At 45.1% G+C, this 21,634-nt stretch overlaps 1 protein-coding gene across 3 annotated transcripts in view; it reads left to right on the top strand.

The window, feature by feature from the left end:
• The window catches only part of Ric8b (RIC8 guanine nucleotide exchange factor B), a 95,675-nt gene that overhangs the window by 60,289 nt on the left and 13,752 nt on the right, over positions 1-21,634 (top strand). For all 3 annotated transcript variants that reach the window (XM_038314425.1, XM_038314424.1, XM_038314423.1), the window contains 2 exons: positions 1,601-1,745; positions 13,546-13,690. In XM_038314425.1, the coding sequence (XP_038170353.1) occupies positions 1,601-1,745; positions 13,546-13,690 (290 nt within the window). The remainder of the gene's footprint in view (positions 1-1,600; positions 1,746-13,545; positions 13,691-21,634) is intronic.

The following is a 21,634-nucleotide window of genomic DNA, read 5'->3' as shown; positions in this document are numbered from 1 at the left end:
CTTACAGTAGCAGAGAATGAACCAATACATCATTTAATGAAAATTACTTGGATTGATTCATTTCTCTCTAAATCAACAGATACTTATTGGACACTTGTAATATTCCAAGCACTGAGAGGAGATTAATAAAGAAAGGAGAACTGTCCCTATACTTTTGAAAAAAGATATTAAGATAAGCATTAGGGTTAAGAGAGAAATGATGAGAAAGAAAGACACGCCCAAGTGCGTGCCTCCTAAGAATCACAGGATGCACTTCAGTGGGAAGAGGGTGCACAATAAATATTTCCTCTGCCAGGTGTTAGAGCTTAGAAGACCTAATGGTAGGAGATGCGGGGGGATAGTAACAGTTGGACAGAGGCATGCAGAAAGAGCGGGGAGGAGGGTGTGCATGTGTGTGTGTGCGTGTGCGTGCATATGTGTGCTTGTGTGTGCGTGCGTGTGTGTGTGTGTGTGTGTGATCTGTTGCAGCTTGGTGATGATAGATTTTCTCTTCCTCAAATACTTGGGTCTAAAAGTGTTTCAGATTTATAATGTTTCGAAATTTGGGGATATTTGCATAGATTACACAGTAAGATACTTTGCACTAGGACCCCGCTGTAAATATGAACTTCTTCATATTCCTTATGTATATACCCAGAGCTTTAAGATGATTGTCCATTGTTAGCACACTTTCACTGAACCCTTCACATGAAGTTCATTTCCCTGCCACATGGAATTTCTGTGTGTGGCATCATGTCAGGACTCAAAGGTTTCAGATTTTGGAGTTAGGAATATTCAACCTGAAATAGCCATTTTTATTATAAAATTAAACAACTAAAAAGCATAAATACAGATCTTAAAAAATTAAATACTGAATATGCTGCTAGACTTGAAAGTGTTAAGTCCGTATGGTTTGGGCTACAAAAGAAGTATATGGAGGAATGGGAAACCCAGGGTGCTGGTGCAGGTGGGAGATGTGTGTATGGAGTGTGGGTTCCTAGACGCCATCCGCTTTCTCTCTCCCCTCATTCCTCTCTGTCCCTGTCCTGGGAGATGTGTGTATGGAGTGTGGGTTCCTAGATGCCATCCACTTTCTCTCTCCTCACTCCTCTCTGTCCCTGTCCTGAAACCTCCTGTCTCCACTCACCCCATGCTAGGATCACAAGCCCATGCCACCACCCCTGGATTTTCCCCTGGTTTCTGAGTGCTGAGCTCAGGTCCTCGTGCTCACAGAAACTGCACCTCTGGCCTTCCCCTCCTCTTGGTTTTGGAGGCAGCCCTGCTGTGTAGCTAAAGAAGACTTTGAGCTCGTTTTCCTCCTTGTTCAGCCTTCCTTGTGCTTGTGTATACTGCCATACCCCGCAAGAAAGAGAAACTCGATACAGACTCCCAAATTGTTTGCTAGGCACTGCAAGTGTTGAGAACCAGGTGACAGGGTACAGCTGTGCTCTGCTCCTGAGATGATCTAGGTGGCTGCTGTTGATGATGATGATGGCTCATTTCCTTTTATTTTACTCCTATAAAACTAAATGCAGATTCTAAGACTGACAGGTTGCATAGTACCATTCTCACACACACCCCAGGACCCCAACTGATGACGGCTTTTTCATTTATGCGTCAGGTTCTGCCGCCGTTGAGGGATGTGACAAACCGGCCTGAAGTCGGCTCGACGGTGAGGAATAAGCTGGTGCGCCTCATGACACATGTCGACCTTGGGGTCAAGCAAATCGCTGCTGAGTTCCTTTTCGTCCTCTGCAAAGAGAGAGGTAAGTGAAACTCTCTTTGCCTTACTTTTTATCTTTTGGAGGAAGTTTGAGAATTTCCTGTTGATGTAGCGTTTGAGTCCACCCTGTAGAGCTGGTTGCTCACCCGTGGTTACTGCGGTTGTCCAGACATCAGGCAGTGGTAATCAGTTGGAGAAACATGCTTCCCAGGCACACAAGCATCTAAACTTGGCCTCGTGTGTGCGGACCACAGACCCCAGTGCATCTCGGACTTGGAAGCCATTGTAAGAGGTCTGCCACTGTTTTAATGGCCAGGTACAGTTCTGTGGCTCCTCTCCTCCTCTTAAGATGGCACTGCAGTCTGAAGTCACAGAATACTAACTGTAGAATATACTGCCTAGAAGTCCAAAAGTTACTAAGGTATGGCTTTACCCTTGAGGTAACAGTAATATATTTCTTCTTATTTATTAATATCTTTGTACAAAAAAACACACTTTATTTCACTTTTTTAGAAACTCCAATTTTACGAGGTAGTTCAGAGATGAAAAACAGTCTTCTCAAACTATTTATTAATTTGCTCATTTATTTTTTAGTGCTGGAAATTGACCTTAGGGTCTCATACTTGTTAGGCAATTGCCCTACTACTGAACTATATTCCCAGCCCTCAAAATTTAAACCTTCTGTGTTCTTAAACCTTATTTCTGACTTTTTTAGTTTAATCATCTGAGTTCCTATAGGAATAATGCATTATTAGCAACATAATTGAAATGTTACAATGTTGATGACAGCTTTTAGAAATGACAGGTGTTATGTGCCTGACATCCTGTGCCTAAACCCACTTAATCCCATAAGGACCCTCGTAAGGTGATCCTACATCTTGTAATCAGATAGTTACTGTAGTTCTTACATGTGTTGTCAAAATAGTCGCTGATTATACCTATTTTCTTAGATCAAAAATGAGCTGTATGGAGGCTGGAGAGATGGGTTAGTCAGTAAAATGCTTGCAGAAGAATCTGAATTGAAGGCAGGCAGGCAGGCAGGCAGGCGAACCAGGCTTGGTGGCGAACACTTAGAATCCCAGTGGAGAAACAGAGACAGAAGGGTCCCTTGGAGAAGGATCCCTGCGGCTTGTTGGCCAGACAGTGCAACTTGATTTCCAGGCTTTAGGCCAGTGAGAAACCCTGCCTCAAAAGACAGTGGATAGCATTCCAGAGGTGCCTTCTCGCTTCCACATGCTCATGCACACACATGTACACCTGTTTTTATGTGTGTGTATGTGTGTACATTAATTTAAACCAGCATACATGTTACCCACCCACTTAAAAATGGATGTCAGAGCTGCGGAGGTGTGCAGCATGAGAACCTGAGTTCAGATCCCCAGAACTCATGTAAACTGTGCCCTAGCAACATGGGATGCAGAGACAAGACAGTCTAGAGAGGGGGCCAGCCCCGGGCTTACCCAGCTGTGAGTGAGACTTCCAGAGCACGCCTGAGCTTTTCTCTCACTTGCACACTCAAAGGTTTTTATAGTAATGTATTATTAATAGTACTGTTACTCTTGACTAAGAAGATTGCTAGTTCTTCATAGATTATTTTTAATAATCAATACACATTTCTTGTATACTTCTTAAAAATTCATATATGAGCCAGGAGTAGTGGTTCTCGCCTTTAATCCCAGCACTCAGAAGGCAGGGTCAAGTGAATCTCTGAGTTTGAGGCCAGCCTGGTCTACAGAGTGAGCTCCAGGACAGCCAGGGCTACACTGAAAAACCATGTCTTGAGAAACCAAGGATGGATGGGTGGGTGGGTGGATACTGACATGTGATTGTATATCTAAAGACAGTCTCGCCTTACTGATGAGTCAGTGCATAGCAAATGTGATACATGCCTTTGCAGATGAATTCTGTCGCTTGTTTTCATTTGAGATAGCTGGCACTGTTCCTCCTAGGATGTCTAGTACTTCGGAAGTTTTATAATATAGCTAAACTCAGACCAGCAGCACAGTAATGTTTGTGGGGTTTGGTATTTTTGGTGTTTTTTTTTTTTAATTTCATTTTGTTTTTTAGTTAAATTTTGAAACTTCTCTGTTTGGTCATGTGGTATTTCTTTTCAGTCACTAGAAGTCTATAAATATATTGGAATAAAATTCATTCATTTGAGGGCTCATATATAGTTCTTGAACATCAACGTTGAATTTGATCCTGCAGAGAACCGAGAATTGCAGGTTGTCCTCTGACTCCATATGTGTGCAAGCACACACATAAACTAAAGTAAACAAATAAGTAAGTAAATAACTGTGATGAATATTTTTAAATTCATCCATCCAAAAGGTATTTTTAAGCTAGACACAAAAGAACACAAGACTGTCAAGATTTCCACACTCACGTTATTTGCTTATGCAAATAGCATCAGCAGCCAGGCTGGTAATAATGAAAATAAGACACTGTCTACACGTAAAATGGCAGATGAAGACCGACCCTTTCCAATAGTTTGTTTCTTGGAGAGCAGAGCTGAAGGACAAGGGCTGCGGGGGTGGAGAGGAGGTGCTGCTGGCTACAACTCGGTGCTGCCATTAAGGAACTGGAGACTGTCAAATGACTTTCTTTTTTATTATTGAAAATAGATTCTTCTCTCATACAATACATCCTGACCATACTCCCCCCCACTCCTCCCTGCTTTTCATCTCCTCCCCTCTTCCTCAGATCCCCTCCCTCTCCCATTCCCATCAGAAAAGAGCAAACACAACAAACGAAACACAAAATGAGGTGGAAGCACCTTCACACTAAAGCTGGGCATGGCAACCCAGCAGGGGAAGAGCCCCAAGATCAGGCAAGAGAGTCTGAGACACACGAGTTTCCACAGTTGGGAGTCCCACAAAAGCACCAGCTAACAGCCACAGCGTGCACACAGGACCTTGAACCTGCTCAGTTGATTGAGTGGGCCGTGCTTTCCTGGTGTCCTCCATCCCCCTGACTCCTACAGTCTTTCCCCTTTCCATGGGATTCTGAATGGCGAGGGAAGGGACCTGGTGGAAACCTATGATTGAGACAGTCAAAAACTCCCCCCCCCCCCCCCCCCCCTCCCCCCCCCCCCTCCTTCCCCCCCCCCCCCTCTCTCATCTGGCTGTGGGTCTCTGCACCTGCTCCCATCTGCTGCCTGAGGAGGCCTCTCTGAGGATGACTGGACAAGGCATTGGTCTGAGTATAGCAGAATATCATTAGGAGTCATTTCATTGATTTTTTTTTTTTTTTAACCAGTCCTGCTTGGTTCTACCCCAGGTCCCTTGGGCCATCCAGTTTCTGTTTTCTGGCCATCCAAGCAGTGTTGAACATGGGCTCCCTCTTGTGGAGTGGGGCCCAAGCTAAAGCAGATTGTTGGCCACTAGCACAAGTTCTGTAGCACCATTGCCCGAGCACATCCTGCAGCCAGGACAGATTGTTTGTCAAAGGCTGGTGGATGTCCAGGTTTCTCTTTCTGTAGCCTAGAGAGCACCTTCCCACACCAAGGAGGCTAGAACATAGGTGTGCAGGCTCCATGTAGGCACCAGCTCCACCTCTCTGCATTCAGTGAGCCGTGCGGATGTTGACCTTGGGGTCCACTCTGTCAGGACATCAGCCTGGTTTGTTCTGGGATCACCACAGGAACCCCTTAGCTAGCACTTTAACCAAATACAACCCAGTCCTGCCCCTGCAAGCCTTGCCGGGTTACCAAAGACTTCCAGTTCAGACTTTGTACCTCCATTATTAGGAGCCCTCACTAGGTCACCCTCATAGATTCCAGGAAGTTTACACTGCACCAGGTTTCCAAACCATGCCCCAGGTGCCCTCAGTTCCAGCTGTCTCTCCCCGCAGGTCATGCCCCAGGTGCCCTCAGTTCCAGCTGTCTCTCTCCGCAGGTCATGAACAGTTTTGTTCATTTCCTTTAACTGTTTCTTTCTTGGCTTTCTTTAAGGGATTTATTCATTTCCTCTTCAAGAACCTCTGTCATCTTCATATTGTTGGTTTTAAGGTCTTTTTCTTATGCTTCAACTATGTTTGAAATATTGAGGGCCTGCTGTGGTAGGCTAGCAGGCTCTGATGTGGACTTACTGCCCTGGCTGCTAATTGTGTTCTTACGTTGGCATCTAGGCATCTCTGTTTGGGGTGATTGTAGGTCCAGGTGCTGATTTCTGGGTTTGCCTTTGTTGGGTGTGTGCGTTGTTCCTCGGTTTCTACTTCCTCTCTGGGTTCTCAGTGTGTTGCCTCTCGGTCTCTACTTCCTTTCTGGGTTCTCAGTGTGTTGCCTCTCAGTCTCTACTTCCTCTCTGGGTTCTCAGTATGTTGCCTGTTGGTTTCTACTTCCTCTCTGGGTTCTCAGTGTGTTGCCTCTCGATCTCTACTTCCTCTCTGGGTTCTCAGTGTGTTGCCTCTCAGTCTCTACTTCCTCTCTGGGTTCTCAGTGTGTTGCCTGTCTTGCTGGTCTGCCCAGCTGGTGTGTTCTCAGGGAATGCCTGCTGGTGTTGGAGGCTGGGATGGCAATGACAAGTTAGGGGAGGGAACGTATGGAGGGGATAGTTCGTGGGATCCACAGGAGCTATGGACAGGGAGGCAGGCCACAGCTGATGTTCTGCTGTAGTGCTAGCGACGAGCCTCGGGAGCAGAGGTCTGTGGGCAGGTCAGATAACTTACAAAGAGTCGGAGTAGCTAAACTTCTCAATGTAGTAAAGCTAAGTTGAATGTGAAAGAGCTGTGATCTGTGTTTGCACCACAAAGTAGAGAGGTAAGCCGCAGTCAGAAACAAAATAGGAAGGGTAAAGTCTTCGGAGAGACTGTCCACCTGTGCCAGGCCAGCCCACTTCTCCAGCCCGCAGGAGCATATGCTGGCTTGTCATGCTGGTTGGTGGTCATGCCACCAACATGTGTTCAGCTGTGACAAAATTAAATTTTATTATCCTCTGTAAAGTCGGTGCTTTCTGGAAATCATGGTAAGAAAAAAATCTAAATTCAGAAAAACAAACAGTGCTACATATTCTCTCAAATGTGAAGTCTAAATGAGAGAGAGAAAATATGAACCATAAATGTAGAAAGGAGACCATGAGAGCTTGGGGTATCTGGGTAATGGAATGCATGAAGCAGGAAGGAAGGCCGTTGTCAGGGAGAAAGGAAACCAGCTAGGAAGGGGTAAGAACCAGCTGTAACGACAAGCGTGTGTGAACAACATGTGTGTGAAAATACCATAAAGAAGCTTAGCGCTTTGCATGCTAACATATTAATAAAATTTTTCTAGAATAATTTTAAAATTACTTCCTTCTGGCTCCTTAAAAATCATCTGCATGGCTTAACCAGAAGAAAGCGATTTGTGAAATAATGCGTTCCTTCCGGTATGTGGCAGGCAGGTGGTAGGGCTGAATTACAGCCGTGAATTCTGCCGGACCTGCTGGCCTGCAGCTCACAGGTGCAGGTCTCCTTGGCCTCCGTCCTACTGTCAGGCCGCAGGCACCTCTCTAGCTTGTTGCTACACTACCTCTTTGCTGTTCATCTTTTTCTTCTTCTCTTCTCAGAGGTCTTCCTCTGTGAGTTGTTCCTCTCTAGTCTTTGGTTTAATTTTTTGAGCTCTCCTGTGTGTCTTTGTCCACCTGTCAGCAGTCTTTCCCATATTGGCATCTTTCCAAGTATCCCCACTGCCCAGGGAGACCATGAGTCAGCCATTTCCTTCCCAGTTCCAGGAGAACATGCCTCTCACTACTGCCCTCCCCACTGGAAACACGCTCAGCAGGTCCACGGGTTCCTAACTCTGATGTGGTGGGTATCTTTCCATCTGTATACTGCTCTCAGTGTGTCTATGCTAGGGGTCCTAGATGTCCTTGACAGCTGGTTTTTCCGTCTCGTCTGCGGACAGCTCTCCCAGCTCCACATATAGCTCCCTGTAGTCGTCCTCGGAACCCCGTTCTCTCTGTCTGTGGCATCTGCTTCAGGGTGAACCCCTCATGTAGCCCCACATACTGGACATCTGTGCCTGAGTTTCCTCACAGACGCCTCCGCCTCCTGTCTGCACCTTACAGATTTTACTTAAATACCATCTTTATGTGTCTCCTATTCTGTTCCCACACCACTTCTTGTTAAATGAATTTAAAATAGTTTTCTTAAAATATTAAAATAGTCAGATCTCCTATTTCCAATCAGATTTTACTGTGTGTCTTCGAGGTGGCTATTGGAGGTTTTGGTATAAAATGAGGACACAAACTTCTCATTACCTCCATGTAAATGTTTAGTGTTGTCTCATCATTTGCCTGGTGAAACCCAACTTTTATCGGATTGCCTCTGTGGTGTTTGACTTCTGCTAATGCTCCCCTGCCATGTATACAACTGATACTTTAGTGCTGCCTAGGACGCCCTTCCCTTGTCAGCATGCTGAGTTGTCTCTTGTTTTGTATTTTTGAGACAGGGTTTCTCTGTAGCTTTGGCGCCTGTCCTGGAACTTGCTGTTGTAGACCAGGCTGGCCTCGAACTCACAGAGATCCTCCTGCCTCTGCCTCCCGAGTGCTGGGATTAAAGGCATGCGCCACCACCGCCCAACCCGAGCTTTGTCTTTGAAGAGCAGCATGGACATCATCTCTGAGAAACTCTGTGGCATTCAAGTTGATCATTTTCCGCTGTGCCAGTTTTACTTATTTTGTTTTCGAGCTTTCCCCAGTTGTTACACTTCTGACTCTGCAGGCCTTACATTCCCAACATCAAGCTTCTTTAGCTTACAGATAGCAATTGTTCCATAAATATTAGGTAAAAGAACAAATATTTGTGCTTCCTGTGAATTCAGTGCAATGGCCATGCTGTCTTGCATATTCCCCCACAGTGATGAGTAACCTCCTAAAGAGAAAACTGTGCTTGCTACAGTGGCATCCTAGAGGAAGGACTTTTATAAGGAGCCAGAGGAGTGGGCGAGAGTCACAGAAAAAGACATTGCAGGGTCTTAGGCGTGCACAGAGTGGAAACCAGCTGTAGAAAAGGAGAGAGAGACTGCCAGATGAAGAGCTCTTATAGACCCATGGTTGGGGTTGGGCCTTTAGGAGAAGCAGGAGAGGCTGCCTCCAGGAACGTAACACAGCCATGTTTGTGCAGCACGAAGCACGGCTTAGGTGGCTGTATGGAAATGGACACGGGAGGACGTGGGGCTGGAGAAGAGACTGGCTAGAGCTGCTGGCGCTGTGGGTCTCTGCATGGAAAGAGTCCTCTGAGAAGGGACAGTGGTCTCCTGAGTGTGCTCTCCTCTCAGTAAAAGGGTGGAAGCCCTGCCTTGTGGTAAAATGATAGATAGAACTCACATGTGGATAGGCTTCCAGCTCTCTGCCTGCCAGTGCGGGTCTCCAGCACCTGACGACATCAGTTTGCTGGGATTGTTTTGACTTCAAAGACAGTCATGATGACAAAGCACAAGCACCCTTGTGAGTGTCTTTGTAAGACCACAGAAAGAAAACCCTCCCTTAGGAAGCCTCTTTCCCAGTGTCTGTTTTAGCCCTACAGTGAGAGGTAGCTAAGTCTTCTCCAGCAGTCATCTCTGCTAGAGTTCTGTATTCCCTTTGGCTCCATTCTTTGCTCCCCAGTTTTTAGTTGTTTAAAAACTTAATGAGATTTCATTTAACTTTATCTTGAAGACAATAATATGTCTTAAGTCGTTCGTCTCTGTAGCCTGTTTCCCGCAGAATTGGCTTATCATTCCCGTAAAAGAGCAGTGACCTTGTTCTTATGAAAACCCTGGTCATGGTTGTTGAGCAGCTTCAGAAGGGTTTCTCATAGGAAGAGGAAGCACTTCATTAGTGTACTCCTCTCTGACCTCGCCTGACCTTCCATAGCCTCTGGGACCTTAGACTATTTAATCTTGGGCCATTTTATGTCATTCATTTTTTTTAAGCATTATTTTATTTGTATGGGTATTTTGCCTACATGTGTGTCTGTGCACCACTGTCATGACTGGTACCCATGGAGGCCAGAAGAGGGCAGTGGAGTTACAGTTACAAACTGCCATCTGGATGCTGGGAATTGAACTCATGTCCTCTGGAAGAACAACCAGTGCTCTTAACCACTGAGCCATTTCTCTTCCTTTGTGTCTGTCTTAAGTATATTCATTTAAACCATTTATTCATAATGTTCAATTTAAACTTTAAAAATTTTAGTAAATGTCACTTTTCTGAAACCACTAAACACCTTTATTTTTTTTTAAAAAAGTCCGAGAATGGGGTTAGCTCAGTGGTCCTCTGTGAGGCCCGGGTTCATTTTCCAGCCTGTATATGCCAAATAAAAATAAGCATTGTAGTAATGCTTGTGTTAAAAACATCAGTGTTCTGAGAGGGCTTAGGTCTGTGACCCCTGATCACCAGAGGGTTTGTATCTGACCATTAACATCCTGTCTGGCCTCTGTGAGTATTAAGGATACCTGTGTACCCCAGAAATTCTTTTGTCCCCTCAGTAGCTCACTAGGCATTTGCTGACTTACTAAAATCTCTGCAGCTTGAAGCTCTGGCAGCAAGAGACAGTATATCAGATTTACCCAAGGGTTCAAATTACTCTCCCTCATTAAAAACTTATAGTGTTTGCCAGTACCACTGAGGAGGAGTACAGCTACCATAGGTCTGAGGTTAAGAATGACTGGTTGAAGCTGAGTGTGGTAGCACCTTCCTGTGATTTTGGTGCCCTGGAGACCTGGAAAGGAGGGAGGTGAGCCCCAGGCCAACTGGGGCTTTATGGTATAAATCTCACTTAACCCATGTTTTTATTTTTACAAATGTACCAAGTATTCTATATTCCTTGAAAGGAGGAATGCCTTCATATGTCCCCAGAGTATTTTTTCTATCAAAGAAGTGCTCTCTAGTCGAAGTATCTTAAAATTTAACAAATTAATTAGTGTTATCCATATTCTTTATAATTTCATACTCTGACCAGAATATTCCCTTTTCTTATCTGTTTCTCTGTCTTAAACTTCTTTAATGTCCTCAAGATAATTATTTTTTTAAATTTTTACATGAATACTTTATTTGTATTATTTCCACCCCGCCTACTCCCCATTCCAACTCCTCCCATACCCCTCACTCCCTCTCAAAGTCATGACTTCTTGCAATATTATATAGTTATATGCATGTGCACACACATAAATATCCAAGAACCTACTGAGTCAATTTAGTGTTGCTGTTATGTGCATGTGTTTAGGGCTGGCCACTTGGGATTCAGTAACCTATCAGGGGCCTGGGCTCATCCCTGGAGAAACCGATCCTTTTTCAGATGCCATTGATGGCCTGTAAATCTTCATCTAAGGGTGGGGCCCTACGAAATTGTCGTATCCGTTTGGCATGTGGACTCGTGGTGTCATTAGTCATTATCCAGGTCTTATCTAGGAGAGCCCACTGTTTAGATCTCACGGATGCAGCATCCCTATTGTGTCTGGAAGCCACTGTCTGGTGGCAGATGCCCTGGACCTCTGGCTCTTAGCAGTCGTAACAGCCTTTCCGCCCCACCTTCCGCAGTGTTTCCTGAGTCTTAGCTGTAGGTGTTCGCTGTCGATGCACTGAATGGGCCTGTCCACTCCACTGTCTCCCTCCCTCCATCTGCTGCAGAGAGGAACTCTGTTTATGTGTGGGCATCAGGGGAGTATTTAGAAGGCAGTTAAAAATGATACTGGGTTAGGAAGACGGAAGAAGTAGGTTTCCCGTAGGATCCATGACCTTTCCAGACAGGTTGAATTCCCTTCTAGTGAGTGGGTCTCAGATAGTTAGACAGCTGTGGGCAGCCTCAGGCGCTGCCACTACTGCACCTCTGGAAATAGCTGCCCTGCCAGTCCTAGGCTTTGCAGCTGGGTAGGACTGTCGCTAGCTTTGCTCTCTTGGCAGCTCACGTAGCATCCTCAGATACTGTGAGAGCTAGTCCTTAGAAAGGAGCCTTCCATGGCAAGTGCAGCTTGATTCCTCTCAGTCCTGTGTCTGACGTGTGTAGGGTCTTACCTTCAGGTTCTGGGAAGCAACCAAGGACAATGGCCTGTATTGTTTTGGGGATCCCTTGGACTTCCCTAACAACTCAAAGGGAGGTTTCTAATGCCTGCATTGGAGTTCTGTTAGTCTGTGCGCTTTGTAGGGAGTATTACCATCCCGTGTGACACACTTCTCTATGTGTGTATTTGTAAGCAAGCGAATCACATGTTCCTTGTGGCTTCTTCAAACGTTCTTAGTATTGGTTCTCCCCTTCCTCCTGTATGACTCCACCCCAGCTGAAGTCCACGCACATCCTCTCCCTCCTCCTTGGTTCTCCCCTTCCTCCTCCTGTGTGACCCCATCCCCAGCTGAAGCCCACGCACATCCTCTCCCTCCTCCTTGGTTCTCCCCTTCCTCCTCCTGTGTGACTCCACCCCAGCTGAAGCCCACGCACATCCTCTCCCTCCTCCTTGGTTCTCCCCTTCCTCCTCCCGTATGACCCCATCCCCAGCTGAAGCCCACGCACATCCTCTCCCTCCTCCTTGGTTCTCCCCTTCCTCCTCCTGTGTGACTCCATCCCCAGCTGAAGTCCACGCACATCCTCTCCCTCCTCCTCCTCAGTGCCCATCTGTACGTCTGGATTTTCTCCAGCGTTAGTTTTTGAGGTGGATGGTATGAGTTGTGCTATTTCAACTGTTGGTTTTAGCATGGTTTCATATGTGAACAAATATGTGGTTTGTTTTCTGCACTTGACCTTAGGATATCATTTTATGAACATTCTACTTTAAAACCTTGAGGAAATTCTGACAGTTTTTATTCTTTTTATTATAGACATAATTGTGTACCTTGAAATTGTACCTGAAGAAAATGAAGTGCCAGTAATTGTTCAGTATATTTAAAAGTTTATGTAACACACACACACCTCTGCAGTGCAGACTTCTTTTACCTGTACCCAGTGCCCCAAACTCTGTGTGTGTGGGTGTAACATGATCATTTTACATCATGTTTTAAGAGAAGAAGAGCTTGCTTTTCTGAGAAGCCCAGGGCCTTACTCTGAGGAACGCAGCTTTTCCTCCATTTCTACAGGCCAGACACTGGGCCAGAGCCGCAAAGACTTTACCAAAGTTCTACCAGCTAGTGATAGTGATCATATGGAAATGTAGCTGGTCGGACTCAGTGGGCTTCCTGTGTTGACATGTTACTTTTTAATGTGTGTGTGTGTAGGTGTACATGGGTATACATATGAAGGCCCAAAAGTTGAATGTCTTCCTCAATTGCCCTCTACTTTATTTATTGAAGCAGTCTCTTGTTTGACCCTGGGACTTTCTAGTACCTGGAAAACCTGTCTGTCTTACAAGTAACCTGCTCAGCTTTAAATGGGTTCTGGGGATTTGAGCTCTGCTCCTCATGCCTGTGTCACAAGCATCTTCCCAGTCTGCCCTGCCCTGCTAAGTGGTATATTAACCTTTCCAATTTGTTAATACCCTTAGGTGTTAAAATGCCTATATATTTTCCTTCCTATCTCTTTAAGGAATAAAAAAAAAATTAAGGTTATTCATACAACACATGCAGAACCTCCATTTGACTTTCATTATCTTTAGTTTAAAAAAAATAAAATTAGAGATGAGAAAGTTGTTGCACGCCTCTTACTATTAGGGGCAGAGAGAGAGGCCCCCCGCTTGCCAGAGTGTGTACGGATGAGCAGTTTCAGAATTGCTGATATCCAAAAACAGGATCTTAGTTTTCATAGCAGGTAGGGTATTTTTAGGTAGTTCATCCTAACCACTATATTTTTAAAGGCCTCTCAGAGGGTTCCTGCCAGGGCAGGGGCCCCAGCAACTCTGCTGGAAGGTGGGCATCAGTGGTGAGCACCTAGGACGCCTGTCTGAACCCTGTTGTGTTTTGCAGTGGACAGCCTGCTGAAGTACACTGGCTATGGGAACGCTGCAGGACTGCTGGCGGCCAGGGGCCTTTTGGCTGGAGGAAGAGGAGATAACTGGTACTCAGAGGACGAGGACACGGACACTGAAGAGTACAAGAACGCAAAGCCAAAGTACAGTACCACGTTTCTGCTTGCTAAGTGGCTGTGTCTTTCAGTTAGTGGCTTGTCTTCCGCTTCCGTTGGCTTTCTCTTGTGGATTTGTAAGTTTTCCACCTACTGGTCTTTTTAGAGACAGTTTCAAATAGTACCTTAGAGTGACTTCAGGTGATTGAAGGGTGGGATTTCATGAAAATATGCTGCACGATTCTTTCAACAAGTCCATTACCCTCTCTGAAGCAGTAAGAGTGCTGGCAGTTTTAGGTGCTGATCAGTTTACAAGAGCATTGTCACCATTTACCTTCCTTTATGTGAGGCTTCCTAATGTACAACTAACACATGCCTGCATAATAGAACGTACGGCTAACAACATCAAGTATTAAAGTTGGTTATTTGATGCTTCAGTCATTCTTAGTACCCTTGCATAAAAATTCTTACAAGTCAGAAAGTATGACAGCAAGGCACATGGCGACAACAGGAAGAGCGGGCTCTGTGCAGAAAGTATGACAGCAAGGCACATGGCGACAACAGGAAGAGCGGGCTCTGTGCAGGACTCTAGTCACGCACACTCAGGAGCCCAGCTTTTAACAGGCATCTCAGTGCCCTGGAGGACAAGCCTGAGATGCTGTGACATCGCTGAGTCAGTGTGTGCAACTTAAACTGCCACCTCTCTCCCTTCTTCCTCCTTCCTCCTGGTCCTCTGCAGTGCTCATCCTCAGTCCCCGCTGACTAGCAGTCATTTGAGCTGAATTTTTCCTGGGTTCCATGACTGGTTGCTATAAGGCACCTTCATTTTGGATACTGTCAGTGGGACTGGTCTTCTTCTGTAGAATGATATGGGTCATGAAGTAGGTAACCAAGAATAGAAAATCACAATCTAAAATCAAGTATAGATTGTGTTCTGTTGACAACATATTAAATTGCCATAAAGTGGGAAAAAAATGGCCAGTCTCTCATCAGGCAGGAACAGTGTGACCTGATTCTTGACAAGTCAGGCTTAAGTGCATGGTGTTATTTTTAGCACCCTAATCCTCCAGGCTTCAGCAGGGTCTCACAGAAGGTTACCTGAGAAACAAAGGCTTTGGTTGCCGGAGGAATGCTAGCGGTGGCTTTTAAGTAGTGAGCTTTATAGACTGCTGTCACTTAGATGCTGTGGGTTAAACGTCTCTGTCAAGTATTTGAGAACAAAAGAGAAAGAAGCCAACGCTCTGAATTAGTTTTCAAGCTGTCGTTAATTTTCCCCGTAAACTACATTTCCGTATCATGTCATGATATACTAGTCAAAAAAGTCCCCTCTTGTTTGGTGGTGTGTGTTTGTGGGTGGGGCAGGTGCTTACTGTGTGTTGCCCAGGCTGATCTCAAAGTCATAGACTCCAGCAGATTCTTTCCCTAGCTTCCCCAGGAGCTGGGATTCAAGCGCACACTCCCGCCACCAGTGACCGTTTCTCAGACGTCAGGGCATGTGGTGTCTGCATCTCCCATCGTCACCCAGGAGATGACCTGTGCGATGGCCATAGAAACGGGAGGTGCAGATGCTGCCTAGCGAGGCGCTCAGAGAAGGCGGAGGAGCAGTGCAGGAAATAAAGTCAGACCTCAGAAAGCACCTGTTTGAATCAGTGTTGATGTCTTCACTCTCTGCTGCGGGACAAACTGTGCTTAGCTTCGCAGCCTTAATGCAATCCTTCTTGGCTCAGACTTGGCCAGTCATTACCAGTGTGAACTGGTCTTTGGAATGTTGCTCATTACAGGCGTAAATAGGAGTTTTTCAGGTATATCGTGCACCCTTCAAATAGACTGTGTCTGTCTGCCCTCTGGAGAGGAACACCTGGTGGAATCGTTAGTGTTACTTTAAAATATTCCTCCAGGGTCCCTGGGGAAGTGACAATGAATAAAATACTTTGTCACAAGCAACCCTTTGTCACTCTGGGGTACCCACAGAGCTTGAGGAATGTGTAAGAAGACCTGTTAGTAGTCTGAGCAAACTTAGAAAGTTTAGAAGGGATTGCTCATTTTACTGTGCAGTCTTCCCCAGGATCCCATTCTGCTGTTCTTATGATCCATTTATTCACAACAGTTGTGAGTATTAACAAAAGTAATCACATTTCATCCAGTTGGCCCAAGTCCTGTTGTCAGAAATGTAAGTGGATTCTGATTAACGCACCAAGGTAACCTATAATCCTTTATTGGAATCTAAAACCAAGAATTGTGTGGAGCTTCTGTCCAGGCTTTGAGACACAGTTAATTTTACAGCAGTCTTTTTATTGTGTCAAAATAAATGTATTTAATGAACTGGAAATGGTTTTCTGCAGTTAGGCATAGAACCCAGTTACACACCACATGGACATCTAGCCAGTGAGGCTTGTCCAGTTTTCAGATAAGTCCTTTATCAAAAGGAAACCAACTGTCTAAGCTCCTCTTCATTTGTTCTGTTTTAGACAGGACCTTACTATGGAGCCCTAGCTGGTCTAGAACTCAGAGATCTACCTGCTTCTGCCTCCCAATTACTGGGATTAAAGGCCTGTTTCACCACACCCAGCTCAATTTTGATTTTATACCGTTTCCTTTTATGTCTCTGAGCATGGAGCCCCTTGATAACTGATGTGGTTTATGTCATTTTAAACATAAGTGGGAAGACAGATGTTTAATGTGCTTGGCTTACTTTCAGTCACCAGCCCATAACTTTCAGGCTAGGTGCATAGGCATCCAGAGGTGTCTGCTTTATAGGGAGGCGCGAGGAGGAGCCGGGTCAGGCCCTGGGTGATTGACCTGTGGAGTGCAGAGCCTCAGAACTGTGCCCAGCACTCAGGATAGTTCTGAGTATGCTGACCTCAGGCGTCATGCCAGTGCCTGAGTCTTCTTCTCCTCTGCCAAGATTTGCTATGCTGCTCTGGTCTGGTAATAACTGTCTTGTTATTGTATAAATTATATGGTTTAATATTTCTTAAAGTGAATGAACCACAGATCAGGACTTGCTGATTTTTTCTTTCTTTGCCTAATCAGGACTGTGTTTGTTCATACTAGGATTTAACTCATTTAGGAACGCAGGGTTTTGACTGTAAGCATCCAGTGAAATACATCTAAAATCTCATCATAAAAGACCCTGGATCAAAACAAAATCATTATTGCTTCTGCCACACTCACACCCACTCCACACACTCATCAGCCTTTGTTGTACCTGCACTTTCAAAATGGAATCATCTCAGTTCTCAAGCTGACGTTGAACTCGCCATCCTCCTGCCTCAGCTTCCTAAATGCTGAGATTATAGGCGTGTTCAACACAGCTGCTTCAGAGAAAGCCCCACCCTCTTCTTCTCTGTAACAGGCTTCCCTGCATAGCCCAGGCTGACCACAGCCTGGAGAATGCCGTGATTACAGCCGTGTACTGTTGTTCCCGTTTATCTCCAGAACTTTGCATCTTCCGTCCTGCGCCCTCTCCTCACCTCTCCCTGTCTGTATATCAAGAAGCCTCATATTTGTGGAATCATATATTGTCCTTTGTGACTGGCCAGTTTCACTTAGTCTGTCATTAGGGCTCACCCATATTGTAGTATATATCATAATATCCTCCCAAATTAAGACTGGAAGGTTCTCCATTTTAATGTATAAACATTGTGTTTACCCATTGGCAATTACAGGACCCTTGAGACACTTGCACCTTTTGTCACCAGTGGCTGACAGTGCTGAGCTTGTGTGTCCTGGTATCTCGTCAGGCCCCTGCTTTCCTTTCGAGTCTGTTTTACCTGTGTTTGCATATTCAGTTTTCTGAGGAACTGCATATTTTACACCGCAGATGGACCATTTTATATTCCTACTAAAGCCATGGGGTTCACGAGATGCTATATGAACGCAGTATGTGTTGTTCTATGCTTCATGCTCACAATGTTATTTTCCGGAGGGTGCTTATCTGTTTTCAGTAGTAACTACTAATGGATAAAAAGTGGGGATTTGTGGTTTAATTGCTTCTGTATTCCACCTACCACTCCATTCCACTAGTCAGAGACGAACTTGTCTTTCGTGCAGCTTCCCTGTTCATAGCTCCTTGACATGGCTACCTTTCTTTAATAATTCTGAAACAGAAGTCAGTGTCTGCACATGCCCTGGTGTCCCTGAGAGCACAGGCATCACTTGACTCAGCGTCCTCCAGTACATGCTCACACACACCTGTCAGTTACAGCTCCATCTTGATAACACTCAGAAATTAGTTGGGTCTTTTACTTTTAACTGTCACCAAGCTGAAACTTTGGCTCTTTCCAAAATCCTTTCCCCTTGGCTGGCACTAGTGACAGAAACCGGGCTTCTTAGCTGGAGAGCTGGTCCAGCTCCAAGGCCCAGCCCAGCTCTGTGGCTGTAAAGCAGCTCCCACTGACCTTGTTGATCCATTCGCAGTTGCTCAGAACTGCCTGGTGACCGAGACCAAAGTCCTCATTGGGGCCACATCCTCCTGATGGCTGCTGTTTCTCTTCCCTCTCCACCTCCAGGTCCTGCTTGAGTCTTTCCTCTCTGTACAGCTGCTTAGTCCTCAGTAAAGCCTGGTCTCACATAAGTTTCCATTCGACCTCATTCTTTGCGCTGTTTTTGTTGTTTTGTTTTTTTAACAGCACCTCCTACCTTCAGCACACCATAAGCTTCCCTGTTCCTTAGGTCTGTTTTTTTTTTCTTCTTCTTCTTCTTCTTTGTTTGCTAGAAGGTAAGTTCTATAAGGGAACGGGACTTTAAAAAAAAATCTGTCTTTATGCAAATGCTTGTTGACTATACTAATAAATTTTTAAGTATTTTATGTTGCTGATATTGACCAGAAACAACAGTTAAAAGAATTGAAATGCAGTTCAACTTTCATACACATGCTCTTTTGCTCATACCTTTTTTTTTTTGCCATAATCCTCCTGTTGTCAGACCATAACTCATCAGTTCTTATAATGGTCTTATTTTAAATATATATATATATATATATATATATATATATATATATATATATATATCATGGTTAGTATACATAGGAGTTCAGATACTTGTCACCTAGTTGGAAGAGAGAACTACTCACAGGCCTGGAAGGATGAAAGAGGAGAAGACAGGGTAAATAAAGACGACCACCCAAAGGTCTACCACAGTGCCCTTAAAGCAGTGAAGACTCAGTCTTCACACCAAGGAAGAATAACCTCAGAATTTCACTGTGTTGGGATCTTAGAACCCATAAAGCTGAGTGTTGGACTGTAGGGTTAACAGCACTAGGTATGCGTCCATCCCAAAATACACAGCTCACAGCTTTGCTGTTGTCATGAGGACTTGTTTTCTTTCCTCGTGGGTGGGAAGCTGTGGGAGACTGGCTGGAGGGGACAGAGGTCCATCTACCTTCTGCCACGACAGGTTGACATTTTTCTCATGGAGGAGTGGCTCCGTTCATTGTCCCGGCTTGTGTTTTATGTGGTTTTGTTTACATTCCCCTGAGTACCATAAGGAAGAAAAAAGATGTCTGTTTAAAAGGAGAAATGAACCCCAAGTCCCTGGGGTTACTGGGGCATTGTGTTTTCTCCATGGGTAGGGGAGGGGCCTCGCTCTTTGAGAAAGAAAATGTTGCCTTCATGCTTCGACAGCAGAGGACGTTGTCACTTGGGAGCTAACCTCAGAGCGAGTCTTGAATCATTCTGGCAGTCAAGAGACTCAGTGGACGTCATCCCACCAATAAACACCTTAGTCCCAGCACTCAGGAGGCAGAGGCAGGTGGATCCCTGTGAGTTCCAGGACAGCCTGGTCTGCAGAGTGAGTTCCAGGACAGCCTGGTCTGCAGAGTGAGTTCCAGGACAGCCTGGTCTGCAGAGTGAGTTCCAGGACAGCCAGAGCAACATAGAGAAACCCTGTCTTGGGGGTGGGGGGTATACCAAGCAAAGAATGGTTCTGTGTTCTGCTCAACCTAGGAATCTGCAACACTACAGGGCCCCCCTGTGTGTCCCTGACACTTTTCTGAGATACATAATTGCTTGTGCTACTGTCGTTTTCTGAAGTGGGCAGGTGTGGTTCTTCAGATCACACCTGTCAGTGGGAGAAGCCTGTTCTCAATGACAACGGGTATGACCAGCATAGCTTATGTATTGGCCTGTGCTTGCGCTCTCCCGGAAGGCTTGAGGAGTTTAGCTGTAATAGTTACCTTTATTCACCTATAAGGCCAGCTGTTAGGAAATAACGTTGGGACACTGCATTTCCAGACCTCTCTTCTCAGAAACCTTGTTCAGTTCTCTTTGTTCTTAAGCTTGGGAGATACAGTGACCGTTTAGCAGTTCTGTGAGGGCCTCTAGCTAGAGCCCCTTTCTCTTTTGTGGACGCCTTTAAAGGAAACTCCAGGGCAATTATCTAACCGGGCAGTGAGTGAGTCCAGTGTATTAAGGTCACACAGGGAACTTCACACGTCGACCCAAACCAGGCCAGCTCTGTCTTTAGAGTGTTTCCCCGAGTGATTCAAGACTAGGACTAAGTGACCAGTCTGCATGTTTTCAGGTCATCCCAGAGTCCCTGAAGAACCACAGAGGATACCTAGAAACAAGGGGTAGAGCCAGCAGACGGGCTCTAGTCCCAGTGTCTTCTGCCTGCCCTATTTCCTTTGTCCCTGAGGAATTCCGCGGCTTTTTGACTTGTACATAGTTTGCTGATGGGAACACGGGGTTTTCTTGGTTTGTTCATTTGCCTTTTTAGGGGACAAGGGAGGGACGTGCTAGGGATTTAATGCATGACCTCACACCTAGTTTCTCAGCTAGTGTTCTACCCCTGAGCTGCTGCCCAGCCCCCTCAAGCCTTGGTAAGTTACTCAGGCTGGCATTGAATTTGCGCTCATCCTTTTTCTCCCCAAGCAAGACTCTTAGGCACACAGCTATCTGAGGACAGCAACACAGACATCAAATCTAGTTTGCTAAGATTGTAAATACAGACCCTTCCACGTGGATCTGTTGTGGTCTGTAGCCCTTGAGGAGTATAGCAAAAAGGAAATCTGGTGGTAGTAAGTGATAGTGACCCATGAGCTAACCCTTATGACAACCCAGCAGCCTCCGGGGGCTGGACGCTGAGCGCCAGAGGAGCCAGGCAATTACACTGCCTTTCGCTGGCTCGCGTGATGCTTTTTCTTCAGTTTACCCCAGCCTCCGACTCCTCACAGTTTGTACTGGTTTGCTTGTCCTGGACCATCCCTGAGAGCATTGGTCCTTTATCTGGAAGACCTTAGGCAGCCATTTGTTATCATTGCCGTCCTGCTGTCTGCATTTTGGTCATTAGAACAACCTGTACTTGACTGGTACAAGACACTGTAACTGTGTCTTCTCAAGAATAATGCTTTAAGGTATTGATATTTAGCAGACATTGAAAGAGCTGTGTTTTATTTTCCCTTCTTAGTATAAAAGAAAGAAATGTGGCCTTTTTATTTACGAGTATAATTTGTTTGGTGTTAGAACTTCATACAAAGCTAGCATAAGAAGTCCATTGCCATGAGCATTGTTCTAGTCTGTTTCCAGAAAGCTAAGATGCTGTTGTTTGTCTCTTGGTAGGCTAGCTTGCATTTTCTTCCTAAGTTAGATCAAATTGAATTAAAATTACTCTTCTACTTCATCTTTTACTGTTTTAGACTCTCATTACCGCTGTGGTCTCACTAATGGACTAACTTCCTGAGATTATAAACCGGCATGCCTTCATTTCCAGATTGCAGCCTCTCTGTCATCATTGTTCCAGTTTTTGTTTTTCTTCTTTTTTTGGACATGTTTGTTTTATGCTGTATCACAAAATGGATTTTCTCGTTTCACTTCTGAAAGTATTTGTCCCCTTACAATTAATGAATAAGATGTGCATCCAAGGATATTTATCCAACGGCACCAATCAAATTTTATATTTTTAAAAGCAGCCATGCCTTAAAAAATAGTTGGCAAGTCAGTTAATTTAAAAAAAAAAAAACTAATTTTCCAAAGCAAAACAGCAACAACAACA

Source organism: Arvicola amphibius, chromosome 17, assembly GCF_903992535.2.
Source record: "Arvicola amphibius chromosome 17, mArvAmp1.2, whole genome shotgun sequence".
Taxonomy (NCBI): Eukaryota; Metazoa; Chordata; class Mammalia; order Rodentia; family Cricetidae; genus Arvicola; species Arvicola amphibius.
This window is presented reverse-complemented; position numbering and strand designations above follow the sequence as displayed.